At 48.4% G+C, this 19,716-nt stretch overlaps 1 protein-coding gene across 9 annotated transcripts in view; it reads right to left on the reverse strand.

The window, feature by feature from the left end:
• The window catches only part of USF1 (upstream transcription factor 1), a 28,528-nt gene extending 10,029 nt beyond the window's left edge, over positions 1–18,499 (reverse strand). For 2 of the 9 annotated variants that reach the window (XM_083374567.1, XM_083374575.1), the window contains exons 1-6: positions 18,373–18,493; positions 10,719–10,814; positions 6,336–6,388; positions 5,515–5,633; positions 2,686–2,787; positions 1,548–1,740 (exon numbers count right to left, since the gene is read on the reverse strand). In XM_083374567.1, the coding sequence (XP_083230693.1) occupies positions 1,548–1,740; positions 2,686–2,787; positions 5,515–5,633; positions 6,336–6,388; positions 10,719–10,726 (475 nt within the window). In that variant the 5' untranslated portion in view covers positions 10,727–10,814; positions 18,373–18,493. Of the gene's footprint in view, positions 1–1,547; positions 1,741–2,685; positions 2,788–5,514; positions 5,634–6,335; positions 6,389–10,718; positions 10,815–12,102; positions 12,561–17,531; positions 17,587–18,372 lie in introns of those variants that run through there. The other 7 variants (XM_083374574.1, XM_083374570.1, XM_083374573.1 and 4 more) reach the window with 7 other exon arrangements.
• Between the last annotated feature and the right edge of the window lie 1,217 nt (positions 18,500–19,716).

Raw genomic sequence — 19,716 nt, forward strand, 5'->3', positions numbered from 1 at the left:
GCATATAAGATGACCCCCTACTTTTAAGAAGATTTTGAAGGTTTTGTCTTATACGCCGGAAAATACTTACCCGCCGGCCCTCCCGCTGCTCCTGCGCTTCTGCCAGCCCCCGAGGCGCAGCGTTTCCCAGGCGGCAGGCAGCGCTGGAGGGCAGCCGCCACCCCGCCACGGCCGGCGCCCCTCCTGCTTCCCCCCCCAGGCCTTGAACTTCTCCCATTCGGCGCAGGGCAGGGCAGCTCCGCCCGCAGCCTCTTTTTTAGAACTCACGTGCCGCTTTCCTCTCACTGTCGGCTGAGGCGCGCTCGGCCCGGGCTCCCGGTCCCTCTTCCCGGCCGGCTTCCCGCCCTGCCCCTCATGGAGCTGGCCTGGGCGTGCAGCCTCTCGGTGTGGCTGCTTTTCCTGGGCAGCCTGGCGGTGCGGCTCCTGCGCTCCGACCTGTTGCTGAGCCGGCGGCTGCTGCTGCGCGTGGGGCTGCTGGCCGTCCTGCAGGCGCTGGGCCAGGCCGTCCTGCCGCTGCCCCTCAGCACCGCGCTCACGGCGGCTGCCTGCTGGCTCGTCTCGGTCAGCACCGCCCGGCGGAAGCGCATCCCCGCGGGGGGAAGAGCGGTGCTGGTGACAGGTGAGTCCGGAAGGAAGCCTGAGGCTACAGCTTTCCCAAGTTGCTGGTCCCCAAAAGTTAGGCTCCCCAAGTCTCCTTCCTTCCCTCTTTGCCCCATGCGAGTTTGCTCGAATGTTGCAGCTGCTGGAAGGCCCCGCCAAACAGGAAGCTAAGCCTATACCTTCAGAACTGCAAAAAGCCACATGGTTCCTCGTGGGGCTTCCCAGAACAAGGGGCCGGCAGCCGCAGCCCCAAGCCAGGCCGAGAAGAGCGGCAGGCACGGGGGAGGAGCGGGGCCAGAGGGGGAAAGCAGGCCCAGGGGGCGCCGCCCCCGCCCCAGGCCAGGCTCCGGGAGAACCTTCAGCACAGGCACGCCCCTCTCGCCTTTGTCCGCCAGCCCGCCTCGCTCCCCGGCCTCTCCCAGCGCCTCTGCCGAGCCACTCGTGCGGGAAGTGCCGCTCGGCTTCACGCGGCCCACCCAGCAGTCCCTGGAGAGGTGCACACACACCCCCATGAAGGGAAAGGGAAAAAGCGCCTCTCCGCCGCGGCTCCGGGTCCGTGCAGAGGGCGCCGCTCCCTAGCCTGCGAGTTACCTGCAAAGCTTCGCGTGGGGAGAGCCGCCCGACGCTCCCGCCCAGCCGTGTCCCGGAGCCGCGCCGGAGATAGCTCGGTTGCACGGGGCGGCCCGGCTTTGCAAGAAAGTACGCTCGACTGATTTGTTTATTTTTTTCCGGCGTATAAGACGACCCGGCGTATAAGACGACCCCCCAACTTTTGAGAAGATTTTCAGGGGTTCAAAAGTCGTCTTATACGCCGGAAAATACTATCAACGGAATACAAATTAATCAAATCAACAGATTGGAGGAGTGGGGAGAGAGACAGAATTATAGCAGAGTGGAGGGATAAATCTCGGCTCGGCCTCCATCTGGGATGGTCCTGCCCAACTGACCTGTGCCGGTGGGCGTGGCTTGTCCCAGAAGGGCGTCCGAGTTCTGGGTGGTGACCACCGCAGTCGTCCCTGCTCCGGCAGAGGTGCTGGTGTCGGCCACTGCGGTGGCAGGGTAATAAGTGTAGTGGGTCTCGGTGGCCGTGGCTTCGGAGTCCACTGCATCTTCGCTTGTGAATGCTCCTTGGATGACAGCCTAGGAGAGAAGGTGGCGACTTCAAGATTTGTGGACTTCAACCCATGCTGGCTGGGGAACTCTAGGAGTTGAAGTCCACAAGTCTTAAAAGTTGCCAATTTGGAGACTTCTGGTCTAGAGCAAAGTAGGGAACATGCTCTAGGACAGTGGTGGCAAACCTTTTAGGGACCGAGTGCCCAAAACTGCAACCCAAACCCCACTTATTTATCGCTGGGTGCTGGGTGGGCATGGTCGTGGGGAGGGACACCTGTGGGGGGAGGTGGGCAGGGTTGGGGGAGCTCCGGGAGGTCTCTGGCAGGTGGGGCGGTAGGCAGGAGACTCATCCTGTGGGGTGAGGCGAGGCAGGGTGGGGGTGCCATTGCCACGGGGCAAGGCAAGGGCAGCTGCTGCCTGACACCATCGGCCCCTGCACACAGAGGCCAGCAAGCGCATGGGGACCAACGGTATCCGTCAGTAGCCACAGCCTGCCAGCCCCTCGACAGGCGCATTCTGGGGCTCCGCAGCCCGTCACCAGCAGTTCAAAGAAGCCACCTCCAAGATGGATGGCCAGCTGACAGCTGAGGAGGCGATGCAGTGGGTCGTGCCCTGGAAAAGGAGAGCATGCAAGGCCAGGAGGGACGGGATGGGGGGGGGGAGGAAAACCAGCCGTGCCGGGATGCATTCAGCCACGTGGGACCTCAGCAAATTAGCGGGCGGCAGGTTGAAGAGGGACAGCTGTCACCTCCAGGACATGGCACGGGTGCCCACAGAGAGGGCTCTGAGTGCCGCCTCTGGCACCCGTGCCATAGTTTCGCCACCACTGCTCTAGGACCTTGGGCACCTGAAGAAGTAGGACTTCAACTCCCAGAATTCCCAACCCAGCTGCCGTGAGACCATTCAGCCCAACAGCAGGGCTGCTTTCTCTTTCCCAAGAGGACCCACCTTTCTCTCCTCCACGTGGCCTACCTGGGTCATGGACTGCGTCGCAGGGTAGCCGCTGATGGCCCCACTGCCCTCCGTCTGGCCATCCAGCTGGCCCTCGGCCACCTGTATGACTCTGTACATCAGCTGCAGGAGGAAAGAGCAAAAAGAAGATTCAATTCGGGGTGGTGAATGTGGTAAACCAAGAATGGGGAACTTTGATAGTGTTTCTTTGTATCCTGCCTTTTAGTACCAAAGCTGCAAACATATCCAACAGACTTTCCTCCTATTTTCTCCACAAAAACAACAACCCTGTGAGGTGGGTTGGACTGAGAGGGACAGACTGGCACAAGATCACCCAGCTGGCTTTTGTACCTAAGGCGGGACTAGAACTCACCATCTACTGGTGATTGGCCCAAAGTCACCCAATCTGGTTTCATGTCTAAGGTGGGACTAGAACTCACCGTCCCCTGGTGATTAGACCAAAGTCACCCAGCCGGTTTTCATGCCAAAGGCAGGACTAGAACTCACAGCCTCCTGGTCATTGGTCCAGAGTCACCCAGTTGGATTTCAAATGAGGAAGCTAGATTCACTTACGGTAATAACCGTGTTGCCAACATAACAGCTGCAGCGATTCACTTAACAACTGTGGCAAGAAAGGTCGTAACATGGGGCAAAAGCCATTTAACAACTGTCCCGCTTAGGAACAGAAATTTTGGGCTCAATTGTGGTCACAAGGACTACAATTTTTTCCCCCCTTTAAAAAGATACAAAATCAGAATAATTACATCCGTGTCCTCTTGAACAGATAGAAAAATGACAAGCAGGTTTGCAATTAACACAATCGAGGACATACAATCCATTTCGGAAATAAATACCAAACAGCAAGCAGAGACGCTGCAAATGACTTTTTTTTCTGATTTTTTTTTAAAGAGAGCAATGTAGGGAAAATGCACCCCGAAGCCAGCTAATGCCTACAAATGTTAAATCTGTACTTGCAGGCAGCCACGATGCAAATAAGCGAGAAAGTCCCTTTTGTGCAAACCAAATTCTGTTTTAGAAGAATATGTTAATGCAGGGAGCCAGCGGCACAGAGAAGCTGTTTAGATCAGGGCTTTACAAGCAGTGGTACGGGTACCACCTGTGGTACACTGGCACCTGGCAGGTAGTACGTGACCATCCTAGAGAAGTGGTAGCAGGGGAGGGGAATGAGCTGAACCGGGGGCAGCACCGCACAAGCCTGAGCGAGAGACGGCTGGAGCTGCAGGGCTGTCAGGGCTCAGCGGAAGCACCAGGATCAGCGCCAGGATCCAGCTGGAGCTCAGCGCTGATCCTGGCGCTTCTGGAATGTTGCAGCATCTCCAGGGTCTTGTGATTTACAGTCAGATGCTTGGCAACTGATTCATATTTATGACGGTCACCGTGTCCCAGGGTCATGTGAAGTGACCAAAACCTCCTGCAACCACCCAGCAGAGGGGGGGGGAATAAAAACCCAACACCCTCCCACCCCACCCCCGCTGCCAATCCTCAACAGAAATGCTCACAACAATGAAAACCTCGGACAGGATTCGGAAGAGCACCGCCGGGTGGGCAGGCAGGCGTCCTGCTCTGCTGTGGCTTGGGGGGCACTTTTTCCAGTGCCGTTGTAACTTTGAACACTCACTAAGCGAACTGTTGTAAGTCAAGGACTACCTGTACTTCATCACTTTTCTCCTTTTTTTTGGTCATCACGGTTTTGACCCCTTGCTAGGCGACTGGTGGTACTCGGATGTTGCCATATCCTAAAAGTGGTACGATGGGTGAAAAGGTTGAAAAGCCCTGGTTTAGATCACTGTTTCTCGACCTCAGCAAGTTTAAGACGGGTGGACCAGAATTCTACCCTGCAGCCACGTTTTTGCTTTCGCTCCTTTCTCTTTCGCTTACGTCGTCTCCTCCCCAGCCCGAAGACAATCCATGGAGATCCTGGAGGCCTCGCTATGCAGTTCAGTATGTTTTGTGACTGCTGAAAATCACTTTCTTAGGGTCTTGCGGAAGAACAGGGTAAAACAACAGCTTATGACCCTCTTTTACCGGTCTACCATAGAGAGCGTCCTCTCGTATGGTATTGTGGTTTGGTATGCTGGTCTGACAGCCGCGGATAGGAAAGCATTACAGAGGCTGGTGAGCACAGCATAAGACATGGTGGGCTGTCCCCTGACACCACTGGATGACCTCACCAGGGCCCGCTGCCTTGGAAGAGTGAGGAAAATCCTCAGGGACGACTCACACCCTGGACGGTACTTCTTTACTCTCCTACCGTCGGGTAGGAGATACAGGAGTATAGCCAGCCGTACCAACAGGCTGAAAAACAGCTTTTATCCGTGGGCTGTTAGGCTTTTAAATGGGACATAATCTTATGCAGAATTGACTTGGGAGGCCGGTGTGTGGTGTAGTTGGTTCACATAGTGTGGTGGGATGGAGGGTTTGTTGTCACTGTGTGTTGGGGGGAGAGAGCACGGGGGGAGGCTCAGCTAATCTCAATGTACACATGTTGTACTTTGACAATAAAGGTTTATTATTATTATTATTTAGCCTGGACCAGGGGTAGGCAACCTTGGCTTTTCTATGACTCATGGACTTCAACTCCCAGAATTCCTGAGCCAGCGTGAGGGAAATTTGGCCCCTTCATGACTCGTGGACTTCAACTCCCAGAATTCCTCAGCCTACACGGCTCAGCTTGGAAACCTCTCCCTTTCCCCTCAGCGTGGCTGGCTCAGGAATTCTGGGAGTTGAAGTCCACGAGTCACAAAAGAGCCAAGGCTGCCTACCCCTGATCTGGGTCCTTGCTGAGTGGCAAACAAGGAGATTTTCTGACAGCTGCTCACAGCACCTTACCTGAGCACCTCCATTCTCTGCTCGGAAGACATATTTGATGTTGGGATCCGGGAAGGTGGCTGCCGACTGGATGCTCGCAATGGCCACGCTGGTGGGATCTTCACCTGTCGCTACTGCTCCTTCAGGTAAAGAAGAGAAAGGGGCCGTAAAACAGGGCAGAAGCCCCCATTTGCATTCCCACCCTGTCCCCAGGACTCTGCAGCGTCAGAGAGTCCTCAGCTTACAGCCACTCGTTTAGGGACTGCGTGAAATTGCATTGGCCCTGAAAAAAGTGACAGGAGCGTTTTTCACACTTAAACGACTGTCGCAGCATTGCCGCCAGTCGCGTGATCAAAATTTAGACACTTTGGCAGCCGGCTTATATTTAGGACAGTTGCAGTGCCCTGAGGTCACCTGATCCCCTTTGGTGAACTTCTCACAAAGCACAGTCAAGGGGGGAGCCAGATCCGCTTAATAACCCTGTCACCTACTTACAACTGACGCGATTACTTCACAACTGTGGCCAGACAGGTCGTCAAAGGGTGGTGGTGGCAAAATTCGCTTCACAACCGTCTTGCTTAGCAGCAGAAAAGTTGGGCTCAACGGTGGTTGTAAGTCAAGGGCTACTTGCGTCCCCGCAAGCAAAAATAAAATCTAAAGTAGCCTCAGACCTCATTGGGGTGGGAGACCACCAGGAAATCTCAGACTTTCCCAATCGAGAAGAGGAAACGCATCCCAAAACTAACTTCTGTAACGTCGCCAAGAAAATTGTATAGAGAAATCCCGGGGCTCACGGGGGGGGGGGGGGAAGAGAAAATAAAACAGGGCTGGAGGATGCTCACCTTCTTGGATCTGAACCGTTCCCTCTTCTGTTTCTGATGCTTTCTGCTGCCTGCTGAGACAAGGAGGAACACGTGAGATGGGAACGTTCTTTCCATCAGACGTCTTATTTCTGAAGGAGAATGTGTGTGTGTCAACGCTGCTAACATGGAATGTTCTTGCTTGACAAGAGATGAAGAAGCAGCCATTTCCTATGTTAAACTTGTGTATTGCTTTAGACATTTAGTTTAAGGTTGGGAGGGGGGAAGTGGAGGATTGCACCTTCAAGGCCATCTCTAACTAAAGAAGATAAGGCCTTGGCGGGTTTTCTAACGGAAGGGAAACCGATTCTTTAAATTAATTGGAGAATATGATTAATGACAAAATTAGAAAGGCGGAGAATTGCGTTTTAATATATTGTGCAAGGGGCGGGGCGGAGATTTCAGATTCCAGCTTGCTTCGAGCAAGCATTTGCCGGTGTATTAGGCTGAATAAAGGACTTTCAAGGTAAACAATGCAAACAGAGTCACTTGAAAAGCCCGTATGTCGGAAACTTAGGGTTGAAATGAGGGGTCCTTGATGCTCTCACAGCTTGCACTTGATGAGGTTACCTGGTATGGGTAACAAAAAATCTGCAAGAAAACAAGCAAGCTCAAAGAGCATCAAGGACCCCTTATCTTATTTTTTTTTTATGTATCACATTCAGAGACCATTCATCTCTCTCACAGAGCGACTGTGAGGCTGAGCTTAGCTGGACGCTGGTTAGACAAGGGATTAAAGAAGATAAAAGGAGGTTAAACTGTGTGAATGACTAAGGGAGCTAGGTATGTCTAGCCTACTGAAGGCAAGGATTAGGGGGGGGGGGGACAGGATAGCAGTCTTCCAGTATTTGAGGGGCTGCCACAAAGAAGAGAGAGTCAACTTATTTTCCAAACCACCAGAAAGAAGACAAAAAGCAACAGAGGGAAACTAATCAAGGAGAGAAGCAACCTGGAACTAAGAAGAAATTTGCTGACAGCGAGAATAATTTATTACTGGAACAACTTGTCTCTAGAAGTTGTGGGTGCTCCAACACAGGAGGTCTTCAAGAAGAGACTGGACAGCAGCCTAAATGTTGGAGGTGTGGTTGTGAGGATGCAACATATTTTCATACATGGTGGACTTGTAAAAAGGTTAAAGCCTTTTGGATTAAAATTTGGTGGAATATGCAAAAGATATTTAAGAAAAGGATAAAGTTTTCTCCGCAATTGTTTTTATTGGGTATTATTACAGATACTACTGTTATAGACACAAAGTTGATGTTGCATCTAATTACGGCGGCAAGACTTTTAGGAGCGCAATATTGGAAGAAGGAAGAACTGCCGACTATAGAAGAGTGGACTTTGAAAGTTTCCAACTTGGCGAAAATGGCAAAGATTTCGGCATATTTGAAAGACCAATCGCAACAGAGATATATTGTGGAATGGAGAAGATGAATTGAATATATTCAGAATAAATATGGGACTAAAAAGTTTCATTTAGCATTTGAATAAGTAGTGTATTTTTATGATGTATGATTAGTCATTTGTTACTTTATTAATATTATGACTATGGAGAGTTAAAGTCCGATAGAACTTATTGTCTTATTTTTGTTGTTAGCATATTGTAGCTTATGTTTGTATTATTATACCCTGTATTCAGCTCTGGGAAGTTGGGGAGGGGGGAGGGTAGGGTAGGGGAGGTTTGGGGAGAGGGGAGTTCATTGTATTTAAAAATTGTAAAACTTTTCAATAAAAAATAAAAAAAAGAAGAGACTGGACAGCCAGTTGATCGGGATAGTGTAAGGACTCCTGCCTTGAGCAGGGGGCTGGACTAGAAGACCTCCAAGGTCCCTTCCAAGCCTTAGGATTCTATGTTCTATGAATACCCAGGACACACACATCTGGAGAACCTTTGTTCCTAAAAGAGGCTGAGGTATATATTTATAATGAGGGAGGGGCTTGGAGATTTTGTGTCTCATTATTAAAGTTTCCACTAGTCCTTCAGAGTTTATTTCATGTATTTTTTCAGTTTCCTAAATGCAATATAGGGTGAGCACATACTTTTGTTTCCAAGTCAGCCGCCTTCATCCTCGGCTTGGTGGACGTGCACAGAAGACAAAAAGTCTACACGGGTTTTTAAGACAAGTTGAAGATCTAACGGGATTCTCCACCTTGGCCACTTTTAAGATGTCTGAACTTCAAACTCCCAGAGCTGGCTGGGGAATTCTGGGAGTTGAAGTCCAGACATCTTAAAAGCGGTCAAGGTGGAGAAACGGTGCTCTACGTGTCTGCCTGCCTTCACACTTCATTAGCCTGGTATTAGCCTTGATTATCACTTTTGTGGCTTAGTCCATGGTGCAAATCCAGCTTGTGGGCTTAGTTTAATCACTGAATATTTATTTATACATATATTTTTTTGCTGCAACCTGACCAAGCAGATATGTACAGCAAACCTGGGATACTTTGATTCGAAGAAATAACCCCAGTAACTTGGCTTTCAAGGTCAAAGTAGGGATATCGTACCAAGAGCCACTGATTTTTTTCTCCCATTTCTCCCCTCGGGCCAATACTGTGCAAATACAGCTTTGGCAAACTCAGAAAATGGATTAATACAACGATCACATTGAAGCAGGATATAACAACTGCAGTGATTCGCTTAACAACTTAATAGAATGGAATAGAATACAAATCAGAATAGAATAGAATGGAACAGAAATAAGGAATAGAATAGAATATAGAGAATAGAATAGAACAGAATAGCTTTGTCACCTTGAATGTACACTAATCGGCATACATTAAAATGAAATTTTGTTGCATTCAGCTCTCAAAGAGTCACCATATACACTACATAAATATGACAAAAATAAATAAATACAGAATTATGCACATATCCACATATATTCTATGACACAGAGAAACAAAACAGTCTAGTTCGGGTTATGTATACATACGCGTGGCGAGAAAAAATGATTCTTGAGAGTTTGCCAGACCGAGGGCATAGGTAACAAAGCTATTACAGAATCGGGTAGTCCTGCTCTAAATACTTCGAAACCTCCTCGCAGAGGGGAGCAACAGAAACAGACCGTGAAGTGGGTGTGTGGGGTCTTTTAACGATGCTCCGAGCTCTAAGCACATATAAGCGTTTATAAGCAGCGTCCCGGATATCAGGGAGTGAGCTCCCTATGAACTTTGGCAAGAAAAGACGTCAATTGGGGCAAAAGCCAACAAACAACTGCCTCACTTAGCAAGAGAAAAGTGCCAACTATAACTGAAGCCCAACTTTCAGCAGTCGTAGCATCCAGTAGTACTTGGAGGAACCTGGGTTATTCCCTCTGAAATAAACCCAAAGCTTGCTATCATGTTTTACAGAAGGAGCAGTTGCCTAGGAGCTCAACCCTCTCCTACATGGCTGGCTGGGAAATTCTGGGAGTTCAAGTCCACACATCTAATAAGAGTGGCCAAAGGTGGAAACTCGGCCCTAGGAAGATCACGTTGGCCAGAAGGGGAAGGGAAATTCAGTTCAAAAATTGCCTGTTTATTCTCCCGGACAGGAGAATCCAAAGCTCTCTCTTTTTTATTAAGTCTCAACCTACACTGGGTCTTCGACCACTAATACTGATGGCAGCAAGAGAGGGGTGTCTCTCTGAGTAATTGGTTTTAGCAACAAGGAGCATCTTTGATAAACGTTGTTCTTTGAAGTAACCAGCACGAATGTGGATTCCAATAAGGACTGGCCAGAGTAGAATTACCCAAAGAGATAGCAATAGCACTTAAGACTTCTATACCACTTCATAGTGCTTTATTTTATAGCCCTCTCTAAATGGTTTACAGAGATAGCATGTTGCCCCAAACAATCTGTGGGTCCTCATTTTACCAACCTCGGAAGGATGGAAGGCTGAGTCAACCTTGAGCCACGAGGATCGAACTCCCGGCAGTGGGCAGAGTCAGCCTGCAACACCTCATCCTAAACCACTGAGCCACCACAACTGAAATCTCACTCTAATGTAGGAAACACACCTCCTGAATATTCGATCATCGGTCACCAACATGATTGTGCTAAGAATATCATGGGATGCTTTTAACTGTTGCATGGTACACATAGAACTTCTCAGCATGCTCTCTGGATGCTTCATTGACACCAATGATGCTGGCTAATTGACAAAGGCGTTTGAAAGCCGAAAAGTCTGAACTGCAGAAAAAGTGATTTCTTACCTTTTTAAGGGCGTCTCACCTTGCATTCATGGGAGACCTCTCTTTTAACTTATGCACAAATAAAGCGATATTAATTTATCTTTCCAGCTCGGATGCTATTTTAGCAAGAGCACCCGGCGCCAAGAAGCTTGCTATTGTTTATGGCTAATAATATATTCAAAATATGGTCCTCACCCCTTCATTTCTTTAGTCGGTTATGCATCAGAAGTTCTCACCCTGGACTTCCTTTTCTTTTCACTGTCCCTTCTTCAGAGTTACTTCATCCAAAACCTAAAAGAAAGTTAGGGGGGGGGGAAACAAAAGACATTCAGGAAGACCACGTTCCTGTATTTTACAGAGAGTCCTCAACTTATGACCACAATTGAACTCAAACATTTCCACAGCTAAGCAAGACAGTTGTTAAGTGAATTTTCCCCCTATTTTATGACCTTCCTGGACACAGTTTGTCATGGCTGTCATTCTGCTAGCTTTGCCTCCTCATCTGCGAGCAGGACATTGGCAACAGGGAGGAGATCGGAGTGTGGGATGGAGAACGGGGTGGGGGGGGGTGGGAGTAAGGAACCAAGCTGTGCCAGCTGCAGCCCAGCCCAAGGTCAACCGAAAGAATGTGGAGATGCAGAAGGTGTGAACCCAGGACCGCTAACTGGACATTGACCCATTAATTGCAGGTTTTATAAGATTCCCCTTCGTTCCTTCTGTAACCACTTCAGCTCTCAGTAAAAGGTGCAAAATGGGCCAGGACCCTTTCGTTGCTAACGAACCAAGTGGGCGACGGATGATACAGCTGTTCAGTGAGCAACTGTGGTTGGTTAAGTTAGTAAGCGAATCTGGCTTCCCCGTTGACTTTGCCTGTCAGATGGTCTCACAAAAGGGGATCATGTTAACCTCACACGCTGCAACCGTCATCAATGTGAACCACTTGCCAGGCATCCGAATTTGGATCGTGATGTCTCCAACGGGGCAGATCTCACTTTCTTTTCCGTGCCGTTGTAACTTGGAACGGTTGCTAAATTGAACGGTCGTAAATTGAGGACTATTTGTACTAGAGGTAAGCCAGTGAAGAACGGAGTCCTGGCAGCTACTTACGACAATGTGGGGGCCCTCCTGGGCTCTGACTCAAAAGAGGTGTGGCCAGAAGGGTCTCTGCACAGCTTCATTCCCAGACTGGGAGCCACACTCACCGTCACCCATGCCCTAGTCACCTCCTGGATAGACTACGGTAATGTGCTCTGCGTGGGGCTGCCCTTGAAGAGCATGCGGAAGTGGTGCAAAACGCGGCGCCACGGGCAGTTATGTGCGCTTCAAGAACCGCACACACTACACCTCTGCTTCATGCACTGCCTGGGTTACTTACTCCCAAGGCAGAAGCCCTCCAACCATCTTGGACAAACGGCCGCTCAATGTTTCCTTGAAAATCTTCAGTGATGGAAGAAGCTACAACTCCGGGAGGCAAGCCATTCCACTCTGCCAGGGACTTTTTTTTTCTTCAAAGAAGCTATTTATTGGTGGTTGTTTTTATCCCACCTTTTAAAAATACAACTGAAGATAGCAAACGTACTGAATCCTTCTGCCTCTTTTCCCGTACCAACGGCGACCACCTCCTCGTGAGGACTGGGCCAAAGTCACCCAGAGGGTTTTCATGCTAGGAGAGGCCCAGAGCTCGCCATCTCTTGCTTTCTAGGTCAGTGCCTTGGCCCCAACTCCAAACTGGCTTCCCGATTCTGCAATTCTAGATAATTGCCATGTCCACAAGTGGGCCTTCATGAGCTCTTGAATAGCATTGCGCAATCTCCATGCCCGAGATGCCCTTGCCTGGGCAGGCAGAACGGGGGGAACAAATCAAACTTCCACTAAAGAAGCAAGAGCAATCAAAACCTGATGGGGACATTTATTAATTTGCTGCCCTTATATATATCACCAGAGGGGGCCATTCCCATATTACGGTAAATCTCTGCTAAGCCAGGAATTAATCTCTTTCTCCTCCTCCCTCCGTCTACCCCACCTTTATTATTTTTATCAACAACTCAAGGCAACAAACATACATAAATACTCCTTCCTCTTCCTAATTTCCCCACAACAACCCTGTGAGACGAATTGGGATGAGACTGAGGGACTGGCCCAAGGTCACCCAGCCAGTTTTCATGCCTAAGGCGAGACTAGAACTCGCTGTCTCCTGGTGACTGGCCCAAAGTCACCCAGCTGGCTCTCATGCCTAAGGCGGGACTAGAACTCACCGTCTCATGATTTCTAACCTGGTGCTTTAACCACAACCAAAGTGGCTCTCTACAGTATTCTTCTGTAAACCAATGAACAAAGCACGGTTGTTTGCGGAGAAAATGTAGAGGTATGTTTGGTTGAGGTATATATTTATTTATTAAATTTATATGCCTCCCATCTCATATTGAAAGGTAAAGGTTCCCCCGCACAGGCGTGCTAGTCGTTTCCGACTCTAGGGGCCGGTGCTCATCTCCGTTTCAAAGCCGAAGAGCCAGCGCTTGTCCGAGGACGTCTCCGTGGTCACGTGGCCGGCATGACTAGATGCCAAAGGCGCACGGAGCGCTGTTACCTTCCCACCGGAGTGGTCCCTCTTTTTCTACTTGCATTTTGACGTGCTTTCGAACTGCTAAGTTGGCAGAAGCTGGGACGAGTAACAGGTGCTCACTCTGCTACGCGGCACGCGGGATTCGACCCGCCAAACTGCCGACCTTCTGATTGACAAGCTCAGCGTCCTAACCCACTGAGCCACCGCGTCCCTTATTCATATTGAAAGCAACTATATAAAAAAAGGTGGGACATAAATAATAATTGGCATTGACAAAATCCCCAGAAGGAAATTGCAGAAGAACTTGGAAGTGTTTCCATCTTTTAGCACCACCAAGGAACGACATCTGCCTATGCCAGGTCCTTAGAAAGGACTTGAGTGGTAGGTAAAAATGCCAAATGCCAATCTAAACATCTGGCTGACTGTGTGAGCAACCGTAATAAATACCTGGGTACATTAGAACAGAAGAGACAAAATGCAAAGTCCTGCAAGCAAAGGTAGTCCCAATAGCCCAATTGTAAATAGGTGTCTTGGGTACCATCCCAAAACATCTGGAATACCATTTGAATCCACTGGCATTGATGAAATTCTCACCAATCAATTGCAAAAGGAAGTTTGACTTGGCAGGGCTTACATCTTGCAATCAAACCTTTAATATAATTCTTTTATTGGCCAAGTGGTGATTGGACACATAAGGAATTTGTCTCTGGTGCATAACCTCTCGGTGCACGCAAGCAACAAGTGATAAATCATGACCCTAATCATAAAATACAATAATAAATCGTAAGATTAGGCAAAACCTAGCTCAAAAACAGTAACTGTGAGAGGGACCTTGGAGTCCTAGTGTACAATCACTTAAACATGAGCCAGCCATGTACGGCAGCCAAAAAAGCTAATACAATCCTAAAGAGAGGCACAGAATCAAAATCACGTGAAATATTAGCACCGCTTTATATATTTAGTAAGGCCACACCTGGAATACTGCATCCAGTTTTGATCACCATACTACATAAAAGATGTTAAGACTTTGGAAAAAGTGCAAAGAAGAGCAACTAAGATGATCAAAGGTCTGGAGACTAAAACAAATGAAGAACGGTTGCAGGATTTGGGCATGGCCAGTCTAGAGAAAAGAAGGACTAGGGGTGACATGAGAGCAGTATTCCAATATTTGAGGGGCTGCCACAAAGAAGAGGGGGGGGTGTCATCCTATTCTCCAAAGCGCCCGAAGGCAGGACAAGAAGCAATGGATGGAAACGAATCAAGGAGAGAAGCAACCTGAAATTAAGCAGAAACTTCCTAACAGTGAGGACAATTAACCAGTGGAACAGCTTGCCTCCAGAAATTGTGGGTGCTTCATCACTGGAGGTTTTTAAGAAGAGACTGGACAGTCACTGGTCTAGGGCAGGAGTAGGCAACCTCGGCTCTTTTATGACTCATGGACTTCAACTCCCAGCTATGCTGACTCAGGAATTCTGGGAGTTGAAGTCCATGAGTCATAAAAGAGCTGAGGTTGCCTACCCCTGGTCTAGGATGTCAATGCTGCTGTCATCGGATGTTCTTGCTTTGACAACAGATGGAAATGTAGCCATCTTTTCTCTTTCACTTTTAGAGTTAGTTGATGCTGGGAGTGGGGGGGATGTGGATGAGAGTCCAGTTAGTCATAACAATAATAACTCAGCCGTGGGAATCCAAGGTTATCGGGCCTAGAGTTGATAAAGATTTGGTGGGCTGGAGAGCTGGGGAGAAAGCCTGTGCTTCAAACTAATTGGGGAATATGATTTATGCCTATTTATTTATTTATTTATTTATTTATTTATTTATTCGGTTTATATACCACCCTATTCCCAAAGGACTCAGGGTGGTTTACAAGGCAAAATTTAAAAACAATCCAATATAAAATTAAAATAAATTAAAATAAATTAAATTAAGTCTAGCCACAAAAAATAAATCACAATTTAAAAATTGGAGGAGGGAATTTAGTTTTTGGCTTTAACCATGTAGTGCCGATATTTTGTTTCTCAAATAAAAGATTCTTTACGGTAAACAATCCCTCAAAGTTCTTTTGAAGAGTTTCATCGGTCGGAACTGTGACACAGGGTCTTCTGCTTGAGCAGAGAATTGGACTAGAAGACTTCCAAGGTCCCTTCCAGCTCTATTCTGATTGATTGATTGATTGATAAGATACAAACTCAGTGATAATCATAGGATATTAATTAAGCAAACATGAATCATAATGAGATACTAAATAAAGGCAATCAACACAGTCAGTGATTATCTGCCTATCCCAGGTCCTTGGAAAGGACTTGATAGTGGATTAAAAATGCCATGCCCAGTCTAAACATCTGACTGATGGTCCAAGTAACCGTAATTCTGGTAATATACAGTAATACACTGACAAAATCCTCCTTGCTTAATCGCAAAAGGCAGCTGTGCTTGGAACACTTTACAGCCTGCGGACAAGACCTTTAATATTATTAAATAATAACATCTGTGTCAGGACCTACTTCAAGCCCACATCTTAAGAAAGCTGAACTCTTGGAAACAGTTTCTTCCAATTTTTATTAAGAATAGGAGATAGCAGGCATAATAGACAGGATCTGAGGGATTCCCTTACAGATCAATACCGTATTTTAAAGTGTCCCTAAGCAAACCCCACCCCACAGTTCATCTGGGCGGTTCAGACCGGCCAATCCCCAGGTGGTAAATCCATCGTGGGAAAGGGAAGATAACATCAACCCAGTTCCGTCAGCATCATTCCATAGCTCTTCACACCTCCTTTGGAGGATGGAGAAAGAAACCAAAGGTTTGTATCTCTTTCCCTCCCACTTTGCTAGTTCAGAGAGATGCATAGTATAGGACAGGGATAGGCAACCTTGGCTCTTTTATGACTCGTGGACTTCAACTCCCAGAATTCCTGAGCCAGCTGGCTCAGGAATTCTGGGAGTTGAAGTCCACGAGTCATAAAAGAGCCAAGGTTGCCTACTCCTGGTATAGGAGGCACTTTTGTTACATTGTAATGGATAGCAGACAAGGGGAATAAACAAAAGGTTACATTGTGGCTAATAGAGGAAATGAAAGCAATACAATCCGCATGCATATCCCCTCTCCCCCTTGGGGGTATGGCAGAATCCAGGGAAAGGTGAGATTTGGTTTTAGATCAGAGGAGATAGTTAGAAATGAAATATAAATGGATTCTGACAATCTTGTCTATCTCAGGTCTTTGGGAAGAACTGCAGAGCTGGACAAAAATGCCCAAACTGGTCTAAACATCTGGCTGACCGTGCGATGATCCATAATAAGCTTACATCCTGGGACGAGACCACTAATACTATCAAACACCTGCTTCTCCCAGGTCCTTGGGAAAGACTAAGTGGATAAAAATGCCAACTCCAGTCTAAACATCTGGCTGACGGTGCAACCAACCACAATATTATAATACCATTGGTACTGACAAATTTGCCATCAGTTCATTGCAAAAGGCAGCTGTATTTGGAGCAACGGTATTTTTAATATTACTAGATAATAACATCTGCCTCTCCCAGGTCCTGAGGAAGCACTCCAGAGGTGGATAAAAATGCCAACTCCAGTCTAAACATCTGGCTGATGGTGCAACCAACCAGAATATTATAATACTATTGGTATTGACAAATTCACCAGCACTTAATTGCAAAAGGCAGCTGTACTTGGAACATCTTACGTTCTGTAACCAAATATTTATATACTACTCAAAAAAATAAAGGGAACACTTAAACAACACAATGTACTGTATTTAATAGTAGGATGTCTTATTTTCTGTTCCCTTTATTTTTTTGAGCAGTATATTTATTATAACATCTGCCTCTCCCAGGTCCTGGGAAAGCTCTCCAGAGGTGGACAAATATGCCAAATCCAGCCTGAACATCTGGCTATATGACCATCCACGATAACAATAATAACCTCACATTCTGGCATGAGACTTTTAACCCCATCAAACATCCACGTCTCTCTATCCAGGTTCCTTGGGAAGGACTCCAGAGGTGGATAAAAATGTCAATCTAAACCTCTGGCTGAGCGTGGGGCCAACCACAATAACAATAATAAACTTTGCAAAATACATCAAGAAACTGCACTTCCTGCTATAACTCCAGCAATGCTACTAGGAACATCTTACATTTTAAGGAGGTACCTGGTTGATACCTAGGATGCCGGCAGCAACCCATGTCAACCATTAGTGCCAGTCAGTTTGAGTGTTCAGTTGACTGAGGTTTGTGTTTAATGAATAAAAGATAATAATAATAATGATAATAATAATAATCTTACATTTTAAGGAGGTACCTGGTTGATACCTAGGATGCTGGCAGCAACCCATGTCAACCATTAGTGCCAGTCAGTTTGAGTGTTCAGCTGACTGTGGTTCGTGTTTAATGAACAAAAGATAATAATGATAATGATAATAATAATCTTACATTTTAAGGAGATACCTGGTGGATACCTAGGATGCTGGCAGCAACCCGTGTCAACCATCAGCGCCAGTCAATTTGAGTGTTCAGCTGACTGAGGTTCGTGTTTAATGAATAGAAGTTTAATAATAATAATAATAATAATAATAATAATAATAATAATAATAATAATAATAATAACAACAACAACAACAGAATCACCCTCAATCCATTATCAAAGGTGGCTCAACCTGGGACCGGTTGCAACCTGATGATGAGACCTTGGAAACCGCCCCCCCCACCACCAAGCACCCCCATCTGCCCCTCCCCAGCTCCTCCAGAGGTGGATTTTTTTTTTAAAAGGCCCAACCCAGCCTCAACATCTGGCTGGCTGGCTGCCCCACCAACCCCCCTACCAACACGAGGTCCTGCGGACTGGGGGGGGGGTCCACAAGGGCGCTGGGGGGGGCGTCCAGGAGCAATCCGGGACTCCATCGCCGGAGGTTTCTGGACAAGCCACCGGGCTGGGATACGCGGCCCTTGGCCGGAGAGCCCGACTAGATGACCTCCAAGGCCCCCTGGGGCTCTATGTTCTCCGGGGAGGGAACTGGGCAGGGGGCGGCTTCCCCATCGCCCCGCCGGGGCCCATGGCGACCCCAGACCACCCCCACCCCCCCACGACCCCTTCCGTGTCTCCTCGGGGAGGCGCGGCCTCCGCCTCCTCCTGCTTGGGAAGCGCTCCGGAGAGCCAGGCGGGGAAAGGCCGCGGGGCCTCCGGAGAAAGAAGCGGGTCGCTGAGGGAGGCGGAAGCCCAGCGGGGAGGGGGGGCGGCGTGGGCCCCGCCCCGCCCGGGAGGCGCCGTCCTCACCTGGGCTGCCCTCCGTCGCTCGGAGCCCCTCGGCGCTCCATGAAGATCAGCGCATGCGCACCGCGACGCCCGCCCGCCCGCCTTCCTCGCTCCCACAACTTCCGCCTTCTTCCCTCGCCGCCAGCGGGGCCCGACGGCGGAGCGGAAGCCACCCACACGCAAGCCCCGCCTCCGCCCGCCGGTCGCCGGAAGCTGGTAGCCCGGATGGCCTATTCTTCCGGTGGCGGCCATTTTGAGGAAAGAAAGAAAGAAAGAAAGAAAGAGAGAGAGAGGGGGGGGGGCTCGGGCCTCCATCTTGAGTTTGAGAGGGCGACCGGCGGGAGGGCGCTTGGGGACGGAGCACCCGGCTTCGTGTCAACGAGGGGTGCTTTTAAAGATGTGGCCCGTCGTACAATGACAGAAACAGCGCTTTAGAAACACAAGCCGGAAGAGCACTATACGCAATTTCCGGTTACCGCCCTCCTGGCGAGCCGCCGATACCTAAGCGCGGCTTGAGCGCCATCTTGCCTTTGTCAACTTCCGGTTCTCTGCGCTTCCTCCCGTGGGCAGTTTTGGGCTCGTCTTTCTTTGGGGGGCGCCCAAGTAAAACCTCCAGCGTCGAAAATAGCTTCCCCTCGCGTGCTGCTAAGTCTGCACGTTGCCCATTGTGGAGGATTATTCTGCAAGTGTCGCTGGAAATTAGCAGGATTCCTTTGCGTGTGGGTGGATGCGACTCCAGACTACAACCCCCATAATTCCTTCCTCCCAGCCAGCACGCCCACCATCTCGGTGGGAATTCTAGTCCATCATTTCTGATAGATCGCTCTCCTGTCTCTTCTTGAAAGTCTCTAGTGATGAAGCTCCCACGACTTCTGACGGGAACTTCTGTTCCTTTGGTTGATTGTTCTCAGTGTCAGGAAATTCCTCCTTATTTCTAGGTTGAATCTCTCCTAGTTGTTATCCACATGTAATTTTTATCTATTTATCTATCTATCTAGATATCCTTATCTATTTATCCTTACCTATACATCTTTTATCTCTCTCTATGTCTATCCTTATCTATCTTTATCTATCTATCCTTATCTATACATCTTTTATCTCTATATATCTGTCCTTATCTATCCTTATCTATCTTTATCTATCTATCCTTATCTATATCATCTAAGGTCAAGGTCAAGGTTCCCCCGCACATGCGTGCTAGTCGTTTCCGACTCTAGGGGCCGGTGCTCGTCTCCGTTTCAAAGCCGAAGAGCCGGCGCTTGTCCGAGGACATCTCCGTGGTCATGTGGCTGGCATGACTAGACGCCAAAGACGCACGGAATGCTGTTACCTTCCCACCGGAGTGGTCCCTGTTTTTCTACTTGC

The sequence above is a fragment of the Vipera ursinii genome (genome assembly GCF_947247035.1).
Source record: "Vipera ursinii genome assembly, chromosome: 15".
Taxonomy (NCBI): Eukaryota; Metazoa; Chordata; class Lepidosauria; order Squamata; family Viperidae; genus Vipera; species Vipera ursinii.